The sequence below is a fragment of the Bombina bombina genome, chromosome 1 (assembly GCF_027579735.1).
Source record: "Bombina bombina isolate aBomBom1 chromosome 1, aBomBom1.pri, whole genome shotgun sequence".
Classification (NCBI taxonomy): domain Eukaryota; kingdom Metazoa; phylum Chordata; class Amphibia; order Anura; family Bombinatoridae; genus Bombina; species Bombina bombina.
The window spans coordinates 1,541,477,049-1,541,499,868 of record NC_069499.1 but is presented as its reverse complement, the minus strand read 5'-3'; the positions used below and the strand labels follow the sequence as shown (position 1 = coordinate 1,541,499,868).

The window sequence follows — 22,820 nt, the reverse complement described above, 5'->3', positions numbered from 1 at the left end:
TTTATTTTCTAAGGGAGGCTTGTCTGTTTATCCAAGTAATGGTCTTATTATAGATAGCTAGACCATTACGTCACTGACAAATGAGGCAAATAGGCAACTTGGGAAATGGAGGCCTGCACTGAAATAAGCATGGACATAACTGCTAGTGGCTTTCAGGTGATCCAGTTGCTGCTATCATTAACAGATAGTATTTGTGTACCCATATATAAATATACAATATAGTAACCCTTTTAATATGTTGGATACTGGGAAATCTGTCAAAATTTCGAATTGTATGATATATGGCAGCCATAGTATTCTACACTATTTATTTTAGTTATGATTACATACAAACTAAGTACAAAAATAATGGTGTCTTGCAGGGGAATAATACACTGTAATACTACAAATTTAAATTGTTTTTTCACTATAGGCAGATTGTTTCACACTTTTTGGGGCTCTTCAGTATGATGTAGGTGCTATGCTATTAAACTCAAGCATATGCCAGTTTTGCTGATGAATACATTAATTTTTGTAACCACACTTACAAAACATGAAATAAATGCTTGAGCAGTACAGCAGCACCGTCCATAGACAGCCTGTTTGGCCCGTTTTGGGCACATCCCTCAATTGTATTAATCTTAGCAAAAAACAAATATACTTATCTGTGCAAATCCATTTCAATATAACGGGCAGCCCTATATCAAGGGTGAAATGTTCAAGGACATCAGCATCAACCATAATTACTTGAGTGAGAAAGAGCCCCAAAGTAGCAAAACAGGCTGCCTATGGTTGATGCTGTGTTAAGCCTCATGTATTTCACAGTTTGCTACACTACTGGTTTACACTATCAGGAGCATAAGGGGTGCCATATAAAAAAATCATTTTAATTAGTAATACACTCTGTGGGATAATTTGTATATTCTATCCATTGTATATTTATTCCTTGCTAAACTAAATTAAAGGGAGGGTTTATCTCACTCTATTAAAAACAATACATTTATTTGGAACAATGGGAGTCCCTGGTCTAAAGGATTTCCATGGGTGTAAGTGCAGACCCTGTTCAAAGGAGCTTACAATCTAGTGTTTCAGTGCTTTGCTCAAAGAGCTTACAATCTTGTGTTTAAAGGGACATTATAAACTCCTTTTTTCTTTGCATAAATGTTTTCAGATGAGCCATTTATATAGCTCATAAGTGTTTTTTTTTTTTTTTTTTTAAATGTATAGTTTTCTTATTTTTAAATAACATTGCTCTGATTTTCAGACTCCTAACCAAACCCCAAAGTTTTAGGAGAATACTGATGTATACCTATTCCAGATTGCTCCTGTTTGTGTAAAGGTTTTTTTTCCAATGCAGAGTTAAACTGGAAGCTTCTAGGTAACTTTTTAAACTGTTTTATGCTAGATTTTTATATATGTATCTGTGCATATTATTCTTTATAGTAGTGTCTATTATATGCAGTTATATGAAAATTGGTGTATACTGTCCCTTTAAGGAGAACTTACCTCTGGGTTTTTACAGTGTAGAGAAATAAAAGAAATCCCAGATGTAATACTCATTATTTATTTTGTCCCTTTTCATGTAATTTAGCTCTGAAAATTGTACATTGAATTGGAACTGCAGCCTCCTAACTTTTCAGAGCTAACTCTTCATCAAATCTTTTCATAGTTGGCTTTAATAGATAACAACTGCAAAACAATTCACTTGATACTAACTTAATAGCAATGATTAGCCTTGTTCTCTGCCGACTCAAAAATATTTGGCTCCTCCAAATAAAGCGAGTGTTAGGTGCGTTTTTTCTATTGAAAAACAATTGCAGTAAGCAGGATTTTATTTTGTTAAACAAATGTTTACACTTGGCTGATATGTTATACTATAGGATGGTAACATAAATGTCTTGTAATTACAAGGTGTTTACTGTCCTTAATTAGCATATGTAATTGTGCAGAGTAGTTAAGAAACTAAAGATGCTAGGTTTGTCATTATTTAATAGTAAAGTCCCCACATTTAGCAGCCTTTATGTCTGTATCAAATTTATATTAGTTATAGTTTATCTGAACTTTACAAATAGGGTGTCCAGAATCTTAGCAGGCTGAACAGTAAAATCTGTACAAAAATACTGGACACTTAAAGGGACACTGAACCCAAATGTTTTATTTCATGATTCAGATAAAGCATGACATTTTAAGCAACTTTCTAATTTACTCCTATTATCAATTTTTCTTCGTTCTATGCTATCTAAGCAGGAATGTAAATATTAGCAGCCAGCACATTTTAGGTTCAGCACCATGGATAGTGCTTATTGGAGGCTTAAATTTACCTACAAATAAGCAAGCATAACCCAGGTTCTCAACCAAAAATGGGCCGGCTCCTATGCGTCACATTCCTGCTTTTTAAATAAAGATAGCAAGAGAACAAAGAAAAATTGATAATAGGAGTAAATTAGAAAGCTGCTTAAAATTGCATGCTCTATCTGAATCATGAAAGAAAAAAATATGGTTTTAGTGTCCCTTTAAAGACCCCTGTCAGCTAAATGTAAAGGGACTTGGCCTTTATGCATTAGAAATATGACTCAAAAAGAAGCATTTTCTAGTATATGTGTTATAGGCAACCATGGGGGTGTTCAATCATTGCTGGGTGTTTACTTCTGGCAGCCAAGGGGGTCACTTCACTACGGCGTACAAGGGGATAAATGACTGCTTAGTTGTGAAAATACAGGTGGCCCTCGTTTTACAATGGTTCAATTTACACCGTTTCAGAATAACAACCTTTTTTTCCAGTCATGTGACTGCTTTTGAAAAGCATTGAGAAGCAGTGCATTTATTAAATTAGCCAGTAGGTGGAGCTGTCAGCTTGTGTTGCAGCAAAGCCAAGCAAGCTGAAATTAATCAGTTTAACCAGACCTGAGCTATCGAGCAGATTTCAAAGGAGCACGATCTTCCTGTCTATAAATCAGTCCAGATTGGACTGTATAGAAAGAACTGTTTGCGGAAAAATGCAAGTGAAGTCTGTGTTGTGTGATTATTTTATTAGGTTTATAATGCTGTTTAGCAAATGTTTTTGTTAATTTAAATTAGTTTAATTATATATTCTGTGTTGTGTGATTATTTTATTAGGTTTATAATGCTGTTTAGCATTTAAAGTCTTCATTTCAAAGCTTTAAAAATAATGTATTAGGTGTTACTTATGACAATTTTAAGAGGGGCCTGGAACCTATCTCCCTCACTTCCCATTGACTTACATTATAAACTGGGTTTCAATTTACAACGGTTTCGATTTACAACCATTCCTTCTGGAACCTAACCCCGGCTTAAACTGAGGGCTACCTGTATATGTGGTGGGATCAAGGGTGGGGCCTAAGGTTGAGCTTTTGTGGGGACATTGTGTGAACCCACCTACGTCACCAATAGTTTGTCCGGTATTTTCATGGAGCACAGCTGGCAACCTTAGAGTACACTGTCCCTTTCAAGGGACATGAAACACATTTTTTTTCTTTTGTGAGTAAGATAGAGCATCCAATATTAAACAACTTTCTAATATACTTATATTATCAAATTAGCTTTGTTTTCTTGGTATCCTTTGTTGAAAAGTATAACTAGTTAGGCTCAGGAGCTGGGAACTAGCTGCTTATTGGTAGCTGCACATATATGCCTCATTTGATTGGCTTACTTATGTGTTCAGCTAGATCCCAGCAGTGCATTGCTGCTCCTTCAAGAAAGGGTATCAAGAGAATGAAGCAAAATTGATAATAGAAATAATTGGAAAGTTGTTTTCAAATATACAGGGAGTGCAGAATTATTAGGCAAGTTGTATTTTTGAGGATTAATTTTATTATTGAACAACAACCATGTTCTCAATGAACCCAAAAAACTCATTAATATCAAAGCTGAATAGTTTTGGAAGTAGTTTTTAGTTTGTTTTTAGTTATAGCTATTTTAGGGGGATATCTGTGTGTGCAGGTGACTATTACTGTGCATAATTATTAGGCAACTTAACAAAAAACAAATATATACCCATTTCAATTATTTATTTTTACCAGTGAAACCAATATAACATCTCAACATTCACAAATATACATTTCTGACATTCAAAAACAAAACAAAAACAAATCAGTGACCAATATAGCCACCTTTCTTTGCAAGGACACTCAATAGCCTGCCATCCATGGATTCTGTCAGTGTTTTGATCTGTTCACCATCAACATTGCGTGCAGCAGCAACCACAGCCTCCCAGACACTGTTCAGAGAGGTGTACTGTTTTCCCTCCTTGTAAATCTCACATTTGATGATGGACCACAGGTTCTCAATGGGGTTCAGATCAGGTGAACAAGGAGGCCATGTCATTAGATTTTCTTCTTTTATACCCTTTCTTGCCAGCCACGCTGTGGAGTACTTGGACGCGTGTGATGGAGCATTGTCCTGCATGAAAATCATGTTTTTCTTGAAGGATGCAGACTTCTTCCTGTACCACTGCTTGAAGAAGGTGTCTTCCAGAAACTGGCAGTAGGACTGGGAGTTGAGCTTGACTCCATCCTCAACCCGAAAAGGCCCCACAAGCTCATCTTTGATGATACCAGCCCAAACCAGTACTCCACCTCCACCTTGCTGGCGTCTGAGTCCGACTGGAGCTCTCTGCCCTTTACCAATCCAGCCACGGGCCCATCCATCTGGCCCATCAAGACTCACTCTCATTTCATCAGTCCATAAAACCTTAGAAAAATCAGTCTTGAGATATTTCTTGGCCCAGTCTTGACGTTTCAGCTTGTGTGTCTTGTTCAGTGGTGGTCGTCTTTCAGCCTTTCTTACCTTGGCCATGTCTCTGAGTATTGCACACCTTGTGCTTTTGGGCACTCCAGTGATGTTGCAGCTCTGAAATATGGCCAAACTGGTGGCAAGTGGCATCTTGGCAGCTGCACGCTTGACTTTTCTCAGTTCATGGGCAGTTATTTTGCGCCTTGGTTTTTCCACACGCTTCTTGCGACCCTGTTGACTATTTTGAATGAAACGCTTGATTGTTCGATGATCACGCTTCAGAAGCTTTGCAATTTTAAGAGTGCTGCATCCCTCTGCAAGATATCTCACTATTTTTGACTTTTCTGAGCCTGTCAAGTCCTTCTTTTGACCCATTTTGCCAAAGGAAAGGAAGTTGCCTAATAATTATGCACACCTGATATAGGGTGTTGATGTCATTAGACCACACCCCTTCTCATTACAGAGATGCACATCACCTAATATGCTTAATTGGTAGTAGGCTTTCGAGCCTATACAGCTTGGAGTAAGACAACATGCATAAAGAGGATGATGTGGTCAAAATACTCATTTGCCTAATAATTCTGCACTCCCTGTATGCTCTGTCTGAATCATGAAAGAAAAGAAAATGTGTGTTTCATGTCCCTTTAAGGGCCACATATTAATGCATGACTATAACACACACACATTATATACTATAGTTACTAAAAAAAAAGTCAAATGGTACAGGGACAGAATTTGCTGTGCTGTTCTTTCTGCTGTTCTCCCCTTCAGAGGGCTCTTTTGTCTTGTCCACCATTTTTGCCCACCAACCAGAAGTCCACACAGCACACAGTGTTAGTTCTGTTTTTTCCTGGGGGCCATACAAGCATAACTGACTTCTCATATGTGCTCAGAGTGTATATACTCCTCAGAATAATGGCAGCCTCACTAGGGATCTCCTCAAACTTAATGAATCTGTCAAATTTCTCCTAAAACATTTACTTAGACTCACTAACTTTGGAGATAGCTTTACTGTTAGATATTTCCACATGAGCTTATTCATCATTATTGGAGAGGAATCTCCCATAGGGCTTATTTCCTCGTGGACTTATTTGCCTCGCTTCACACTCACACCTGCCTCAGTTTAATAGCTTTTATTTTCACTGCTAATGACTTTATTGTCAGAAACTCCCTCCCAGCTCTGCCCCCTCCTTTTCATTATAACTATCCAGCTGTCTGAAGTAAGATGCGCATGCGTAGCAGCACCACCTGCACACAAAACTCACATGCAGCATTGCCAGGTTCAAGATAAATCCCAAAACAGCCCACCAATCAGCAGACGGTTTGGGTCTGGCACGGTTCCTTATTGGTTCCCCTGTGTGGAAAGAACTTGAAGCTGCGGCTACCCAGATTCTAATCTTATTCCAGCTGTTGTTCCGCCCCCACTTTGATTGACTGGAGCAAGATTCAGTTGTAGAGTTCTCCGCAGGGGCTCCGCAGATTATTGGCGGAGAGCTCTTATGTGGGCGGAGCTGATTTTCTGAAGTTGGAGTCTGAGATCCAGCTGTGTAGAACTGAGCTCCGGCTTGTTGTTAGTGCTGGCGGCAGCAGCAGTAGCATCGCGGCGCTGGGCATCACCGGCTCTAGTTTAGCATCACCGGGCTCTTGCTGAACAACAACAGGGCATCACTGGGCTCTTCATCCCACTTGTACATTGTCTGTTATTCAGTAGGGCATCTTCAGCGATCACATCAGGGGTATTTTCGGGGCACACAACTTGGAATCTCTGCTGGGAACTACCTGAGCTGCGCCGAACAGTGATCAGAGAGCGCATGGCACTAACTGTGCACCACTAGCATCATCACCTGGCATCAATAGGAACTACCTACCTGGGCATTGTCACTGAGCATTGATGGGCATCCCCACTTGCCACCTTTATTGGCATAAAAGATCGGTGCTAGTTACTAAAAACAAAGCTTTCCCTGGCATCACAGAGCACTATTCAGCACTCTTGGGGTATTGCTGCCCCCTCACAGGCTTAGCTGTGTATCCCCTCTGGGCATATATTGTTCATTGCTGTATATTTCTTACCGAGGTGATACCCTGGCATCACTAAAACATCCTCACTAAGACCTGGCAGTCTGAATAATCTCACCAGACACTGCTCAAGCAACCCTATTTGGCACTATTCTTATCAGGGCACCCTCAGCAGACATAGCACAGGATCGCCTGGCATAGCATGGTGTAACTGGGATATCCTAGCCGGGCATCACTGAGGATTAACTCCTGGATTCTCCGGAATTAACTCTGTAAAACGTGGGGCAAAACATCTGGAGCTGGAAAGAGGTCTGATGCCCTGAACACACAAAGACTGGGGAGGCAGTATAGAGACATATAAAACAAATATTTAGATTACATTAGAATATAATAGAGAGAGGAGAGAGCTTGTGACAGAAAATTTAGAGTGCTAATAGCCTAAAGACTAGCAGGGAAAGAGATAAAATAACCTATCATTTGCCAGACAGAGAAAGTGACAGAGGGACAGGTAAGAAAATAACAGACAGCTGAGTAAGAGAGATATAGATAAGGTAGGTATAGACAGGGTAGAGGAAAGGTAGGTGGGGGGTTACATATAAGAGACACAGGTGACTGGGAACACTAAAAAAGAAACAGACTAAATACATGTGAGGAGGTTGTTGCAGGTAATAGGAATTAACGTGTAAGAAAGGCTGGTGTGTAAAAATTAGGGATATTGGTGAATGGGTTAAAAGGGTTAGTTGTATAAGATAGAGTTAATACATTGGTATAGCTGAGGAAGGTTACATATAGGTGAAACTGGTTACCTATAGGGGTAGGTGAGAGTTACATGCAGGTGGGGTACAGGTAAGGTGGGCTCTCTATCATTCAGGTGAGTTACACAGCTGCTCTCATCTTTGTGATTGGAGGTTACACATCAGAGTTAATATAGAGGTGTTTCTATTCATGTGATTTGGAGCTACACATAGGGATACAGGCACGGAGGAGTTACATAAGGTCAGATGGTTACACATAAGATGTAAAATGTAAAATGATTATATACAGGGGAAATTGGTTACATACAATATTTATATTTGGTTGTTGTTACATACATTTGAGGGGACTTACATACAGGCGGTAAACAGATATCCATAACATATGTGGTATGGGTTGGTTACCTATAGATGAGTTTGGGTACATATAGAAGATATAGGTGTAGTGGGTTCCATATAGGTGAGGGAGATTACATATGTGTGATTAGGGGTTAACTGTAAATGATACAGGTGTGGGAAGCTACCTATATAATTGAAGATTACATATAAAAGATACTAGCAAGGAGAGTTACAAACACATAATACAAGGGAAGAGGGATACATAAAGGTTACTGGTTTATACAGTAAAAAAAAGATATAGTATAACAGGAGGTAGATGAAAGATTGGTGCCAAAAGTGGTTGAGCAGAGTGTGGGGCATAGGTGGTAGAAACAAAAAGGGGAACTCTTGAGTGAGAAGGTGAAGTGTACTGCATTCAGGGTGAACACCAACTGCATCTTAGGAGAAAGTGTTGAAAAAAATTCTAACTGTGAGGAATCAGAGGGGCAGATTTTGTTGGCAATGCAATAAATATTAAATATGGTAGGTGAAAGAGATAGGAAATGAATATTCAACCTGGCAGAATTACAGTGGGTTTATGATATGGCAGAGTATTATATAAGAACGTTTGTCTAAGGTAAGGTTTTTTTTATTGTGAGGCAGCCACTGTCTATTGGGTAAGATATTAATGACATTAACTCTAGCAGGGAAAATGAGAGATCATCTATATTAATTAGGAAAGTGATAGATTTCACCTTCTATGGTGGAGTAAAGTAGAAAACAAATACTGTATGTTGGGGGCGGATACAGTAAGCAGGACAGTATTAGGGGCATGCCATTAGGTAAACAGACTGTAGTTGGGAGACTTATACTTTGGATTTATTTTTGCAGGAGGTGATCTGAGGTATTTGCTGTAGGTGAGTGAATGTGGAGCAGTAATTTTAGTTAATTTTGTCGGGATGTATAGGGGAAGCTTCTGTAGGAAAGAATTTGAGGGAGTACATTTATTGTAGGTGGTAAATAGGAGTCACTGTAGGTGGGAAATACTGTAGATTTAAATTTAAGGATAGTAAGGGTATATGAGAGCGTAAAGGAAGCAGATACAGTAGATGCAAGGATTAAAGGACAGTTGCTGCTGTTGAGAGAAAGCAGAAGGCAGTCTCTGTAGGTGGCAAAGCCAGGGGCATTTATTGTAGGAGGCTGAGCAAGGAGGGCTTACTGCCCAGTCCGGATGGGAATTTGGAAGGCACCTGGAGTGTCTGGAGGCTGCTGGAGATCCCAGACTGGAGACTTTATGACCAAAGAGCTTCCTGGGCACAACCGTGAGTTGTGATCAACCTGACCTTGGACCTGAGGCCAGAGTATGGCCGGGGATGAAAGAAAACCCCAGGAAGAAGAATCAGCCAAAGACACAGGGCTAGATGTGGAGGGACTTCCTTACCCCACCCTGGCACCAGTGGTCTTCTTCTACCTGGACCAAGAGAGCAGACCCAGGAGCTGGTGCCTGAAAATGGTCTGTAACCCATATCCTTCCTGTTTGCTGAGGTAAGATGCTAGAGGGTACTTACCTTCCCTGCATAAGGATCCAGGGTGTATCTACCTGTCCTGGGTATGGTGCCAAGGTATACTATAGTACAGAGTTATGGCCTGTCTGAGGATAACGAGCTAGGGAGTTGCACCCTATATATATATATATATATATATATATATATATATATATAGTACTCTATAGTAAGCCCCCTCCACATTACTCCTCCATACCTTACCATTTGCAACATTTAGGGTTCTCCTACTGCAGCTGATTGTTTATTGACCCAGTGAATATATTATAGGGATTGTGTGTGTATAAGTAGGCTATTTCAGATATTTCAAATAATGTTTTTAAAGAAATATATCTTTATTTAGTTTTTTGATTTTTTTTTCACCTATTTTTTTTTTCTCGTTTGCCTTGTAAGTGAAAAACAAACAGTGTGGCCATATGAAAAGGTTAGACACCCTGATTTATATAATGTTTATGAGTCTTTGCACATCACAATATTGCCTGTAAGTCTCCCCAAATATTTAAAAGGACACTGAACCCAAATTTTACTTTCGTGATTCAGATAGAGCATGCAATTTCAAGTAACTTTCTAATTTACTCCTATTATCAATTTTTCTTTGTTCTCTTGCTACCTTTATCTGAAAAATAAAGCATCTAATCTAAGGAGCCAGCCAATTTTTGGACAGCACTTGTTTATTGGTTGGTGAATTTATCCACCAATCAGCAAAAACAACCCAGGTTGTTCACCAAAAATGGGCCGGCATCTAAACCTACATTCTTGCTTTTCAAATAAAGATACCAAGAGAATGAAGAAAATTAGATAATAGGAGTAAATTAGAAAGTTGCTTAAAATTGCATGCTCTATCTGAATCAAAAAAGAAAAAAAATGTGGGTTCAGTGTCCCTTTAAATCAAATCTTTCAATTTAAATATATTCATTTTCCTTCTTTGCAATATATCTATAATTTTCTTGGAGACACTTCATATTCTATATTCCATATGCATTTATATTTTTTTATGAGTAACTCTATAAGCTATTACTCTTGGCTACTATCTATATTTCTCATGTGGTAAGCAGAACGATTTGACCTCGCTTACACCCATGTAGCAGTCTTTTCCCAGTTCAATAGGCAGTCAAGATCTGTCCCCTTGAAGTTAATGACTTTCCTTAAAGGGACAGTCTAGTAAAAATGAAACTTTCATGATTCCGATAGGGCATGCACAACTTTCTAACTAACTTTTATCATCACATTTTCTTTGTTCTCTTGGTATCCTTCGTTGAAAGCTAAACCTAAGTAGGCTCATATGCTAATTTCTGAGCCCTTGAAGGCTGCCTCTTATCTCAGTGCATTTTTACAGTTCTTACAGCTAGTTCATGTATACCGTATAGATAACATTATGCTTACTTCCTTGGAGTTATTTATGAGTCAGCACTGATTGGCTAAAATGCAAGTCTGTCAAAAGAACTGAAATAAAGGGACAGTCTGCAGAGGCTTAAATACAAGGCAATCACAGAGGTAAAAAGTGTATTAATATAACGTGTTCGTTATGCCAAACTGGGGAATGGGTATAAAGGGGTTATCTATCTTTTTAAACAATAAACATTTTCAAGTAGACTGTCCCTTTAATCTTGTATCGTGCCATCTTATTCGATACATAATCGTACAAAATACCAGTTATATTTCAATTTTTGAAAAATCAGTTTAACTTGTATTTTTGTCTAAATGACTAAACAAGATTTTTGGGAACAATTAATATATTCATTTTCTATCCCTTGTGTCTATTAAGGCAGTGAGATAATTGATAAATATAGCCAACCGTGCCATTTGGAGACAAATTATTGAATTTCCAGATACAGCAGAATTGCCTGGACAAGCACACGCATATTTGAACACACGCTCTTTTTCGAGATTTAATTAAGCATTAGCATATGTATATTTCTCGTTCTTTCTGTCTCCTCTTGAAATTCTTCGTTATTCTCCTGAGCATCTATATTTCTATGCTCTGCCTCCCTGTTTATATGACAGCTGTTTTGTTTATATAGCTAAATACTTTTTTTTTAAGAAATTGATGTCTCTGTTCTGTAAAAAGATACCTTTTTTATGCTTCAGGAGTTTGTTTCTTGTCTGCCAATAAAACTGTAGTAGTTGGTTCTATCACCAATTGGGCAAGTGTGTGTGCGAACAAGCAAATAGTTTGTTTTATTGCTTCTATTTCACATGCATAATATATTTTTTGAGTTTAACATCCCTTAATTCTCTCTGTATATTTATATACGTCATTGGGGTCTTTCTCTTTCGAACATTTCCCTTTATCACCTTTGTATAACTATATTTTTTTGATGGAAGTCACACTATATATGGCTATATATCTTTTGTGTGTCTCTGTTTAGCTCTTTCTGACTCTATATCAGAGATGGGCAACTGGAGGCTCCCGTCAGCTCCTCTTTGGCAAGAAAGAATATCAAATCTATCCCCATATTGGGCAAGACTACGAGTGGGGCGCAAAATATCGCTTACGCAAGCTCCACTCAGTAATACCAGCGTTCACATTGCAGGAAAGCTTTGCGCTCACGAGAGCGCGTGTCCATAGGCTCCGATAGGAGTCTCGTTCTCATGCCATGAGACACAGCTGAGAACCTAGCGCAGCGAAGGGGGTAAATCTTGCAGCTTGGCTGGTTAGGGTTATTTATCATGCACCCGTAAACTGGCAAATTTGCACAATAATTAGTGCTCCACTTGTAATCTAGCCCATTCTGTTTTACTCCATATTACACCTGAACACTTTTATTGCACTCCCTTTTTACTCCTTAAAGGGGCATAAAGCGTAACATTTTCCTTTTATAATTCAGATAGAGCATGCATTATCATTTTTCTTTGTTCTCTTGGTATCTTCGTGGAAAAGCAGGGAAGTAAGCTCAGGAGCATGCATGTGCCTGGAACACTATATGGCAGGAGTTTTGCAAGAACGTTATCCATATGCAAGAGCACTAGATAGCAGCACTACTTCCTGCCATGTAGTGTTACAGACAGCTACATCGGTATCTCTTCAACAAAGAATACCTTGAGAACACATCAAATTTGATAATAAAAGTAAATTGAAAATGTTTTTAAAATTGTATTCACTGTCTGATTCATACAATAACGTTTTTGCGTTTCATATCACTTTAAGGCATAGTTGTCCACACTCTACATATTAAAAGAGCCGTGATGATCACATTAGGGGCACTTTTACTGATTCAGGGGTAAATATGTAGCAATGTGAAAGGCAAAAGTTCCTCATAACTGTTTATACCATCTGTGATTCCTTCTGTAAGTCACCCTGTGTAGATTGTGAGTAAATATCACTGGTTTGTTCTATATCTGTGTATTGCACAAGTGAGTCTATGGGGCCTATTTAACAAAGGTCTGTCGGACCTGATCCGACAGTGCGGATCAGGTCCGACAGACCTCGCTGAATGCGGAGAGCAATACGCTCTCCGTATCCAGCATTGCACTAGCAGCTTTTGTGAGCTGCTGGTGCAACACCGCCCCCTGCAGACTCGCGGCCAATCGCCATCAGAGGGGTGTCAATCAACCCGATCGTACTCGATCGGGTTGAATTGCGGCGATGTCTGTCCGTCTGCTCAGAGCCACGGACAGGTTATGGAGCAGCGGTCTGTAGAGCCTGCAGGCTCGCCAGAAACACGGGCCCCTATATATTGTTCCCACGAGCCTCTATATTAATATACCTCATGTGATATTTCCTTTGTCTCTATATACCTCATATGATTTAGCAATATCTTCCTCATGTGCATCTCTATATATCTCAATTCCTCCTGCAAACCTCCTTCAGCTGAGCAGGATCAGGGATTTGCTTTAATCTGGAGTTAGTGTTTTGTTAAATTAAAAGCAGATGCTGTTGCAGGAAGTAGAAGGAGGGTTGCTCTGTGCACAAAGAGGGCATTTATAGGGGTAGCATGGGGAGAAAAACCACAATATGATAAATTCCCTGAGCCCCCCCAAAAATACAGACACCCAAACTTCCAACTTTAGATTCCGTCTCTGGTTGCAAATTGGAACATTGTGGTGGTGACTATTTGGGGCTTTTGCCCACCCCTTTCTCAGCAGGCAGGGATCTCTCTGGGATTGAAGTCAAAACACGAAATTTAAGAAGGTTCTGATGTCAACAAAATGGAAACAATATGTAAGATGCTGCTGGAGAGACTGCAAGACGAAGAGAATAGAGGGGGGGGGGGGTGAGATTAGGATATTCTGAGCAAATAGTCTTTTAGGGGATATTAGCAGAGACCACTGCCCTCACAGTGAGACCCATTTAACCCCTTGGCTGCTGCAGAAAGCTAAATCTTAGCTCAGTAGTGTTTGCTTAAAAAATATCCTCCCTCAACTCTTCATCACCTTTTTATTTGTCTTTTTCAGTGCTCTTCATTCCATCCTTATGCCCTTTGCACTCACTTGTCCTTGTAACCCCTCACTTTTTTCTTTAAAGGGACATTCTTATGCACACATGACAACCTCTAATTTGTTAGAGTTACTGTCCCTAGATAACTATACATTTAACCCTTGCAAAGCAAATAATCACATGGGTAAAGTCTTGCTCAGCTAGTGATTGGTGGGGTGTGATAGTTAGTTCTGATTGGCTGACCTGCTTGCCATGTGGCTCCCTAGTAAGGCCTTACCTTTGTGTTTAACCCCATTTGCATGGGCTAAACACATAATTATCTAGAAACAGTAATGGAAGCATTGCATGAGTTAAATCATTAGACTTTCCCATTTAACTCATGCATCTTTCTCCTTTTGTACTCTCATTATCCAGTACGCGTTTCAGTCCCCGTCTCAGCTCTCTCTATACCCTGCTCTGTATAACTGTTCTTTACAAACTGTCAAATCCTGCTGTTTCTGTGAGCCTGTAGGGAAAGTGATCTCATAGCTACAAGCATTTATCCCACCCCTGTGTGACCAATTTAAAGCAAAAATATTGATCCACACTCGGGTCTTGTTAATACACTTTTCTTTTAGCCATAATTATTTCTTTAATTTAAAGGGACTCCCCAGCTTAGTGCTAGGCAGTAGAGAGCTAATACTGTTGTTGTCTTAAATTATAACCCTTTCATTGCTGAGTCATTTCACATCACTTTCTTAGAGCTATTTTTGGTTCTTTGGCACACATTTAATTTACACATACATTTAAACTTTATTTCTGTGAGGTACCCACACAGATTATATCTTGCTTTTTTTCAGCAAATAAAGCATTTTTAGAATATAATTCATATGCAAAAATACTATAATATTGGAAAGGTTTAATATATGAAATGCATTTTGGTGTACATGGTAAAAAGAGCCGCACAGGAGTCATTATTTCCTAAACAAATGGTCCTAAATTTAGCATCAGTTTACAAACACTAAAATGTAAAACATATTTGATGCTTCAAATAAGTCTGGAGTTTGTCTATGTATTGTGGAGGGTGATAGAGGTGATAGATACCCCACCCCTCAGTGTTGTTCCATATGTAATAGTAATCAGCTGATAGACACCTGAGCATGCCTACCTTCCAACATTCCCAGAGATGTTATGGGCCAAGAGGGTGAGGGTACATGTGGGCAGAGACCAGGTTGGGTGGCGTGGGTCACAGATGTGTCATGCATACCCCACAACATTTCAAAATTCAAAAGAGGGACCCCCCCAGCAAAAAGTTGAAAGGGGCGGGGCTTAAAAAATCATAAGACCAAAGTAATATAAATACAATTCTAAATAAAGTCATATCTTTTAATACTCTTATGCAGCAAATCAAACACAAGCTCAAACCACTGGTATAGCTATGTGAGCTCTGTATTTAATTAACCTTTGCAGAGACAGTGCTAAATATTTTTATCTTAATTGGACATTTAATAATAGATTATTTAAAACTGCTCTCTGCATTCCCCATTAATATTCTAGATTCTGGCCTTTAAAGTTAGCAAAAATGCACAGTAACACACTATATAGCATACACTTACACAGGCAGATACACACACACTACATAGCTTACACTTATACATACAGATACACACTACACAGTATACACCTATACATGCAGATACACACACACACACACTTATACATATATATACACACACACTACACAGCATACACCTATACATGCAGATACACACACACACACTTATACATACAGATACACACACACACTTATTCATACAGATACACACACACTACATAGCATACACTTATGCATGCAGATACACACACACATTACATCGCATACACTTATACATGCAGATACACACATATAAATACAGATACACACACACTCCATAGTTTACACTTATACATACAGATACACACTACACAGCATACACCTATACATGCAGATACACACACACTTATACATATAGATACACACACACACTTATACATACAGATACACACACACACTACACAGCATACACTTATACATGCAGATACACACACACACTACATAGCATACACTTATACATGCAGATACACACTTATACATACCAATACACGCAGACACTACATAGCTTACACTTATACATGCAGATACACGATACACACACACACACACACACACACACACACTACATTGCATACACTTACACATGCAGACACACACTACATAGCATACACTTATACAGGCAGACAGACACACACTACATAGCATACATTTATACATACTGATACACACACACACACACACACTACATAGCATACACTTATACATGCAGATACACACACACTACATAGCTTAAACTTATTCATACAGATACACACATGCACACACTACACAGCATACACTTATACATACAGATACACACACACAATACACAGCATACACTTATACATGCAGATACACACACACTACATAGCATACACTTATACTTGCAGATACACACACACACTACATAGCTTACACTTATACATGCAGATACACACACACACTACATAGTATACACTTATACATGCAGATATGCGCACTTTATAGCTTAAATTTATACATGCAGACACACACACTACATAGCCTACACTTATACATACAAATACACACACACACACACTACACAGCTTACACTTATACATGCAGATACACACACACACACTTATACATACAGATAGACACATTACACAGCATACACTTATACATGCAGATACACACACTTCATAGCTTACAATTATACATGCAGACACACACACTACATAGCCTACACTTATACATACAGATACACACACACTACACAGCTTACACTTATACATGCAGATACACACACTACATAGCTTACACTTATACATACAGATACACACACACTACACAGCTTACACTTATACATGCAGATACACACACATACACACTTATAGATACAGATAGACACACACACTACATCATATATGGGTATCTTTAACTCATTGTATGAGGTCCTGGGGTTGGCAAGCACATTAGCTGGCAGTCTGAGGCTGCCACTGTTCGTTACCCTGGTGTTGCACTGCTCATCGTATAAAACTGAAGGCATGCTAGTATTATCACCAGGGGTTAGACGTCATCACTACCAGGGGTTAGAGGTCACCATTACCTGCGGTCAGAGGGTATACAGCCTTCTTATTCCTACTTAACCCACACACCATTCATTTATCACAAGGAATCTAACAGGTATATAACCCTGGGAGAGAAAAGCCAGCTGCTTCTGAGTATGGGCCCAATAGAATTTAAAAAAAAATAAAAAAAATTTTTTTTTAAATGCATGGGGCAATGCGGGACAGATGGCTAGCAACCCAGGACAGACCCCTAAAATCGGGACTGTCCCGCGAAAATCGGGACAGTTGGGCGGTATGGTGTCATGAGTAGGGTCAGAATGTGACATAGATGGTTCCTTGGGGGAGTTACGAGTGGTCCTAGCTGGAGCTGGGGCAGTCCCTGAAAAAAAAAACAATCCCACACGATCTGAGACAGCATTTGACCCCTTCTTTGAAAGAAGGTCCTCTCATCTTTTTAAAAGAGGGTTTACTTGCCCAGTTTAAGTGCTTATTTTGGTGGTGTTGTGGTCCCCAGTGCACTGTAGAAGTCACCTTGTAGCAATTTTTATAACAACTATCTGCAACCTAAAAGGGCATGAGAACCCTCATTAGAAAACCCCTTCTTTCATGTGAGGGGTATTGTATAAGTTTTGCATTCTGTCTGTGGAAGATAGACACTGCTCCCCATACAGTAAATAGGAAGGTGATTGTCATTTTGGACATTACACATTGGGTGCATTCCTCTTTTCAAACTGAAATATCATAACCCTTTGTGTTTTATGGAGGTATAGGTGCCCATTCCCTTCATCAGACAATGCATGGGCAATCTTCTACATATTTTTTGGTTTTGGTTTCACCAATTTAAAGGTGGCAAAATATACAAAATTCTTTTAAAGGGATAGTAAACACCAAAAATGTTATTGTTTAAAAAGATTGATAATCCCTTTATTTACCATTCCCCAGTTTTGCATAACCAACCAACATATTTATTGAAATACACTTTTTATCTCTGTAAATACTGTGGCCCCTAATTATCAAAGTCTGGCGGACCTGATCCGACAGTGTGGATGAGGTCCACCAAACCTCGCTGAATACGGAGAGCAATACGCTCTCCGTATTCTGCATTGCACCTCACAAGAGCTGCTGGTGCAACGCCGCCCCCTGCAGACTCGCGGCCAATCGCAGGGGGGTGTCAATAAACCCGATCGATTTCCGGCGATGTCTGTCCGCCTGCTCAGAGCAGGCGGACAGGTTATGGAGCAGCGGTCTTTGTGACCGCTGCTACATAACTGCTGTTTCTGGCGAGTCTGAAGACTCTCCAGAAACACGGGCTGTCAAGCTCCTTTCAGAGCTTGATAGATAGGCCCCCTAGTATCTAAGCTTCTGCAGACTGCCTCCTTATCTCAGATCTTTTGACAGACTTGGATTTCAGGCAATTAGTGCTGACTCTTAAATAACTCCATGTGCATAAGCACAATGTTATTTATATGACACATGCACTAATGCCCTCTAGCTGTGCAAAACTGTCAAATGCATTCAGATAGGAGGAGGCCTTCAAGGGCATAGAAATTAGCATATGAGCCTACCTAGGTTTAGCTTTCAACTAAAAATACCAAGAGAACGAAGCAAATCTGATGATAAAAGTGCATTAGAAAGTTGTCTAAAATTACATGCCCTATCTGAATCGTGAAATTTTATTTGGACTTTACTATCCCTTTAACAATAGAGGGGATTGCAAGATAATATACGCTGAAAAAAAGTTTTTGTTGTGCAGCGAACCTCATTACTATGGGAGGTATCTCGCAACTCGCTGGACTGCCACTTTGTTCGAGAATTTCCTGAGCGCCGGCTCTAATTGACATAACTTTATATTCCTGTTTGTGTTACTTGAGTATGAGCTCTGATTGGCTTGGAGAGTGCAGGCAGCCTGTATGAAACATAAATGGGTGTAATACAAGGGAGCGCCCATTTAGCAGGTAGAGATAAAGGCAGGGGGCAGACATAGATACTAGAATGTCACTCAACCCAGGACAATAAAAATATATATTTTTTTAAAGAGCATCACATTTTTGTAAATGTTCTCCTTATTTACCTTGAAGCTAAAAAAAAAATGAAAAGGAAAAAGGTTCATTTGAAAGATAATTTTGTGCCAATGCACATTCTTTTTTAATTTTATATTATTGCGTTTCAGTATAATATTAAGCAACAACAAAAATAAATGAAGTGCGTTTATCACTGGCATTTCCTGCTATGGTCCTTTCTCCAACCACAGATCTTTGTTTTTAATAGTTTGGGTTTATTTCATTTATCACACAATTCATCAGTCATGTCTGGTTTTTATGCCTTGTGTAATTAAATAAGCAAACAAAAGACACTTGAACACAATACAAAAAAAAGGAAATATTTGATATAGTGGTGAATTTATGGAATGACATTTGAAACTTGGAAATGAAAATAAAATAGTTGATAACATTATTGTCTGAGCTGAAATAAACCCATATATTATAAAACAAGAGTGATGTAAAACTGCAGAGTTGTATAACTTTTATTGTGGAATTATTTTGTACCAAATATATGTCCTAGACAGGATTTAGTGAAAGGAGATAAACGGGCTCTTCTGTCGGGGTGGGGGGGATCTGCTGCTGGCATATCGTGTTCTGACACTGCACATCTATAAGGTCATTAGGCTTGCTTATGGGGCGTTAGTGATTGATTATATCACTTTGTGTCTGTCAGATGAAAGAAGTGTAGCATTGAGATAACGGTCAAAATCTTAAAGGTTCATGGAAGCCACATTTGGAGCTTGGTAGCCTTTATAAAGGGACATTAAAACCTTTGAGATTGTAATTTAAATTGTTCAATTATATACAGTAAAACAGCTTTGTAATATACTTTCATTATTTATTTTGTCCCCCTTTCCTGTAATTTATTTATGAATATTGTGGGATTTCTATTTTTCTGTTAAAAGTGCAGAATCCATACTTAACACTGCTTTATACCACACTGTCACTGACTGCACACTTTAGTGACCCATTTATAACTGTCCCTAGTTGCATGCCTCCCAACATCTTGGATGTGGGAGGTTAAAAACGTGTTGAGAAATCATTTGATGAACTTTTCTATACAATGCCTCATTGTAGCCTTTGCCGTGGGACCTGTTAGGTTTAGTTACAATACAGATGTTTGCACATGCGCAGTAACTCTCCTTCAGATACCTGCAGTGAAACCTAGGTCCCAAAATGGTGGCTCACATAATTAGAGGGAAGTGCTTGAAATGTATTTAATTTGTAATGTCCCTTTTAAGTTCTGAAAAATATACTGTCAAATTAAAGCCCTTGTCAGTCAGAGAGCTAACCATGCTGCTGAAATATTTTCTTTTATTAGTATGTTACAAACTCTTTGGTAATTAAAGTGATGTTAAACCTAAAATTGAATTCCCCAAAAATATTTAATTATTCATAGTCAAATAACTTTGAAATTAAATCTTCCTAAATGTTGCACAGTGATTGTTTGATATATGTATGGGCTGATTTATATCTTTACACAAAGTGTGTCTTTAGACTGCAAAACAATGTACATTTTTACTAACATAATTCCACTTCTACAAACATTTATTTTGTATATACAGTAAACCAGTTTATAATTATCTATCAATCTATCATCTTTCTATCATCTATCTATCTAGCATCTATCTATTTATCTATCTATCTAGCATCTATCTATCTATCTATCTATCTATCCTCTGTCTATGTGTGTGTTTGTGTGTTGATATATACTATATGTATATAGTATGTGTGTAGACATCTGGCCAACATACCTATATGAGTTTGTTGGAATCCCATTCCAAAACCTTGGGCATTAATATGTAGATGTCCAACCCTTTGCAACTATAACAGCTGCACCTCTTCTGGGAAGACTTTCCACAAGATTTTGGAGTGTGTGTGGGGGGTGATTTGTGAGCATTCAGCAAAAAGAGCATTTGTAAAATCAGTCACTAATGTTGGTTTAGAAGGTCTGGCTCACAATTGACATTCCAATTTATACCAAAGTGTTCACTGGGATTGAGGTTAGGGTTCTGTGTAGGCAACGCAAGATCCTCCACACCAAACTCATCAAATCATGTCTTTATGGACCTGGCTTTGTGTACAGAGGCACAGTCATGCTGGAACAGGAAAGGGCATTCCCCAAACTGTTACTACAAAGTTGGAAGCACCCAATTGTCTAAAATGTCTTTGTAGCATTGAAACTAAGTGGCCTAGCCTAGACCCTGAAAAACCACCCAGACCATTTTCCTTCCTCCATCAAACTTTACAGTAGGTACTATGTATTTTGGTAGGTGTTTTAGCGCTGTGGAATCTGTTGGCACTCTATAAATAACCAATAATAATAATTATGCATTCTGATAGGTAGCATTCTTCTGGCATCCACTACACCCAGATTCATCAATCATTTTACCAGATAGTAATGTGTGGCTCATCACTCCAGAGAACACGTTTCCACTGCTTGGTTTTGCTCATGTTGATGTGAACTCTGCAGTGTGTGATGCAACAGACGATATGCGATTTATTGTGCAATATTATTATTATTATTAGTTATTTGTAGAGCGCCAACAGATTCTGCAACTTTAATATGCGCTTCATCACTAAAAGTTGTTGTTAAGGGAGTTACTAAGGACTCAGAATAGTTAGTTACCACTGCTATCTCATTTTATGGGGCCGAATTATCAAGCTCCGAATGGAGCTACATAACTTGTTCGCCTTCTCTGAGGTGGCGGACAGAAATCAACTCGATCGAATACGATCAGGTTGATTAACAGTCCCTGATAGCGATGGCAATGCACAACTGACTGCTCACTGTTGGTAGCTGGCTACACACATATACCCCTTGTCATTGGCTCACTCAGCTAGCTCCCAGTAGTGCATTGCTGCTCTGGATTTGCCATTAACCCCTCAACGACATCCTGTGTACCCTGTAAGTCAGCTGTCTGTTGCACTTCCAGGGTTTGTAAGAGAGCGAGTTTCACAGACAGTGACAAGATAGCACTATTTCTGCATGTCTCATGTAGCGCATTCTTGCTGATGTTTGTGAGACCTGCGCTGTTACTGCCCTGAAAGCACCCTCGCTGTGACAGACGACGTAAAGGTATGTTACTGTCATTAAGGGGTTAACTATGTGTTATATGCAAACAGTAGTATAATAATGCTAATAATAATAATAATTAATGATAATAACAACAGTAATAATAATAGTAATAATAGTAATAATAATGCTAATAATAGTAATAATAATACTACTGTAGTAATAATAATAATAATAGCAATAATAATAATAATAATAATAATAATAATAATAATGATAATAGTAATAATAGTAATAATAATAATAATAATAATAATAATAATAATAGTAATAATAATTATAATAATAATAATAATATTAATAATAATTATAATAATAATAATAATACTGTAGTAATAATAGTAATAATAATAATAATAATAATAATAATAGTAATAATAATTATACTGTAGTAATTATAATAATAGTAATAATAATAATAGTAATAATAATAATAGTAATAATAATAATTATAATAATAATAATAGCAGTAATAATAATAATAGAGTCCATTGAGTTTTCTTGTGGGCTCAGGCCCCACGTGTTGTTAAAGCCAAGCAATGCCAGATTTGATGTTTGCTGACATTTTGAACAGACCATCCTAATGTCCTAATATTTCAGTATGGAGACGCCAGTTAGTTAAAGGAAAATGCTTTCCAAGTTGGATTTTTGTCACGTCTAAAACACTCATACAGTTTGTGATTCAGTAGCAAGCATTTAGAATATGTGACGTCATTAGGTACACACTATGGGGTAGATTTATTATGGGTCGAGCGGACATTATTTGCTGTAGCGAATCATGCTCGCTCAACCTCGCTAAAT

The 22,820-nt window shown here is 38.4% G+C and overlaps 1 protein-coding gene across 1 annotated transcript in view; it reads left to right on the top strand.

Moving 5' to 3' along the window:
• Window positions 1-6,323: 6,323 nt before the first annotated feature.
• The window catches only part of CACNA1G (calcium voltage-gated channel subunit alpha1 G), a 686,261-nt gene continuing 669,764 nt past the window's right edge, over window positions 6,324-22,820 (top strand). Inside the window, exon 1 of the mRNA XM_053708713.1 lies at window positions 6,324-9,341. Coding sequence (XP_053564688.1) covers window positions 9,181-9,341 — 161 coding nt within the window. The 5' untranslated portion in view covers window positions 6,324-9,180. The remainder of the gene's footprint in view (window positions 9,342-22,820) is intronic.